Source organism: Mastomys coucha, chromosome X (genome assembly GCF_008632895.1).
Source record: "Mastomys coucha isolate ucsf_1 chromosome X, UCSF_Mcou_1, whole genome shotgun sequence".
Lineage (NCBI taxonomy): Eukaryota > Metazoa > Chordata > Mammalia > Rodentia > Muridae > Mastomys > Mastomys coucha.
This window is the reverse complement of record NC_045030.1, coordinates 101,995,573-101,998,253: the sequence shown is the minus strand read 5'-3', so window position 1 is coordinate 101,998,253 and position 2,681 is coordinate 101,995,573. Positions and strand designations below refer to the sequence as shown.

General features: G+C 41.6%; 1 protein-coding gene across 1 annotated transcript in view; it reads right to left on the bottom strand.

Annotated features, from left to right (window-relative positions):
• The window catches only part of LOC116089605 (circumsporozoite protein-like), a 7,673-nt gene that overhangs the window by 1,974 nt on the left and 3,018 nt on the right, over window positions 1-2,681 (bottom strand). The window contains exons 2-5 of the mRNA XM_031369022.1: window positions 2,285-2,320; window positions 1,786-1,819; window positions 1,184-1,260; window positions 3-387 (exon numbers count right to left, since the gene is read on the bottom strand). Of these exons, the coding sequence (XP_031224882.1) occupies window positions 3-387; window positions 1,184-1,260; window positions 1,786-1,819; window positions 2,285-2,312 (524 nt within the window). The 5' untranslated portion in view covers window positions 2,313-2,320. The remainder of the gene's footprint in view (window positions 1-2; window positions 388-1,183; window positions 1,261-1,785; window positions 1,820-2,284; window positions 2,321-2,681) is intronic.

Below are 2,681 nucleotides of genomic sequence, written 5' to 3'. Positions count from 1 at the left end.
GCTCGGGCTCCCCCATAGCAGCCTCAGGCTCGGGCTCCCCCATAGCAGCCTCAGGCTCGGGCTCCCCCTTAGCAGCCTCAGATTCAGACTCCCCCTTAGCAGCCTCAGGCTCGGGCTCCCCCTTAGCAGCCTCAGATTCAGGCTCCCCCTTAGCAGCCTCATGCTCGGGCTCCCCCTTAGCAGCCTCAGGCTCAGGCTCCCCCTTAGCAGCCTCAGATTCAGGCTCCTCCTTAACAATACATTCAACCACTTCTTTTCCAAGCGCTGGCATTTGGGGCTCATCACTTTTCTGCTCAGAATCCTTTGAATGGGGGTTATCATCCTCATCATCAATAACAATTAGTGGAAGCTTCTGACCTCTGGAATGATCAGTGTCAGAAGAGTCACCTGAAATTCAAGAGACATCTATAAATATACTTCTATTCACTTTATCTACAGACATCAGCAGAATATTGAGCACAAATTAAACTAAAAGTGTCAGAGTACTTGGACATTCTAAATCACAGTTTAAAAATTAGTTGTTTTTCCTCTATTTTGTATTTTACTGAGAGCAATAACAGATAAACTAGCAATGAAAGTATTATGCCCACTTTGGAATTACATTGTCTAAACAGCATGAGCTCAGCTGTTCCTAAAGACAAATCTGCTGCCTTGTGGTCCATAGCAAAGTAAGGGCAATTGCCTCAATAAAGTGGTATTTCATGTATATCCAAAGTTAAAGTTCTCTGTCTTAGAAACTTATTTAGTCATTTGTGGCCTGGCCACATTTTGGAACTCACTGCCTTATACAATAATATATGGCGATAGTAGTTGGCACTGTTTACACTGTTAACCTCTCCCAAGCCCAGTCTCCACCAAGCTGGAAAGAAGGTAAAGCCTTACCCTTTCCTCTTCCTTTCCATCTCTAAAGGATGGAAAAAGAGGAAGAAGGAGGAGCACAGCTCCAGATAGATAGAACTCTATCCAAAGTAAAAGGCAGCAGGAAGCATGGCAACTGTGTTAGGAAATAAACCAAGGTGTAGGGACCCAGCCATATCAACATCCAGTACATGATGGAGAAAGAAATGGTCGCATCAGATATGAAAGCATAACAAACTTAAAGTTGCAGAACCAGATTCTAAAACTGCCACATGTAATAAGGCTTCAGAGCTCAGTTGTTTCTCTAAACAGGAATGATACTTGCCTCCACTGCTTATTTCAAAGATCTTAGCACTCTTTTCCTCACTGGGATTGTCGGAGTCTGAATCAATCAAGATGCAACTAAGTAATAATGTGGAGAAAAAAAAAGAAAATATGAGCACATTCTTCTCTTCAGGGCATTTTTCTATATTTTCTACAATAAGCAGGATCACTCATGAGATCACCCGGAGGCAGGGTCACAGAAGATCAGGGGGAAAAATGTCTACTTTTTTGACTGATAAGAGACTAGAAAATCATGGTTCAAAGACATTTTGAAAAACTAATTACCTGAGCATGATGGTTGTATGCCTATAATCTTAGCACTTAAGCAGATACTACAAATTCAAATGCAACCTTAGCTGTATTTTGAGTTCTAGGTCAGTCAGGGATGCATACTAAGACTCAGACTCAAAAACTAGCCAAGCATGGTGGTACAGACCTTTAATCCCAGCAATCAGGAGGCAGGAGTAGGCAGATCTCTATTAGAGTCCAGCCTGGTCTACAGGAGTTCCAGGACAGCCAGGGCTACACAGTGTGACTATTTCAAAAAAGCCAAAAACTATAAATAAATTTAAAAAGTCAAGTTTCAACAATTCTCCCACTTACCTAGCCTTTTTCTGCTTTACTAATTCAGGCATGCCTAAGTCAAAGAAAGAAAATACATTAAGAAGCAAGATAAAATCTAGTAGCTCACATGTCTTTTACTCCTGAAAATTAGTTTATAAATTGGTGCTAGTAAAATCTACATTTCCCTAAGACTGGAGAGATAGGTGTGTTGTAGAGTACTTACTTAACTTAAATTCTATGTCCAGCAATAAAAAGACAAAGAGGGGATGGAAATAGAAGAGACAAAAGAATTTTTATTTCCCATGAAAGACAAGAGAAGAAATAAAAAACCCAGGAACCAAAAAGAGGTAAACAACATATAAGCAAAACATGAAGATCTTCCCCTCTTGAAAGCAGGGAACTCAACTTTAACAACCCAGACAACACCAGAGGGGACAAACCCAGGACCAAATCAAGCCAAGTGTTCCAAATCTCATTTCAGTTATTTCTACAAAGACATTTAACATGCACATTACTGTTAAAAGAGGGCTCTACTCACATTCTTCACCGCTGCTGCTTGAATCCATGTTAATAACTAGGGGAGGAAAAAAGAGATTTTTAAAATGTGGGCTACCAACAACATAGGCCATAGGTATCAATTTTGGAAACAACCAGTTTCTGAAATGCAACATCAGAAGATGCTTTAAGCCCTTAAATGTGTTCAGATTGCTCTCAATATCAAGACCTTACCCTCAAACCAAAATAATAGATTAGATCATGGGATGGCTTTAAACCCTCATATAATGGAAGATGACCTTGAAGTTTTTGTCCTCCTGCCTCCCCATCTTAAGGACTGGGATTACAGTAGTCGCCCGTGCCCCACACTGCCACCGCCTAGGCCTTCGACGTCGCCCGTGCCCCCACCGCCGCCGCCTCGGCCTTCCTTAGTTTCGCGT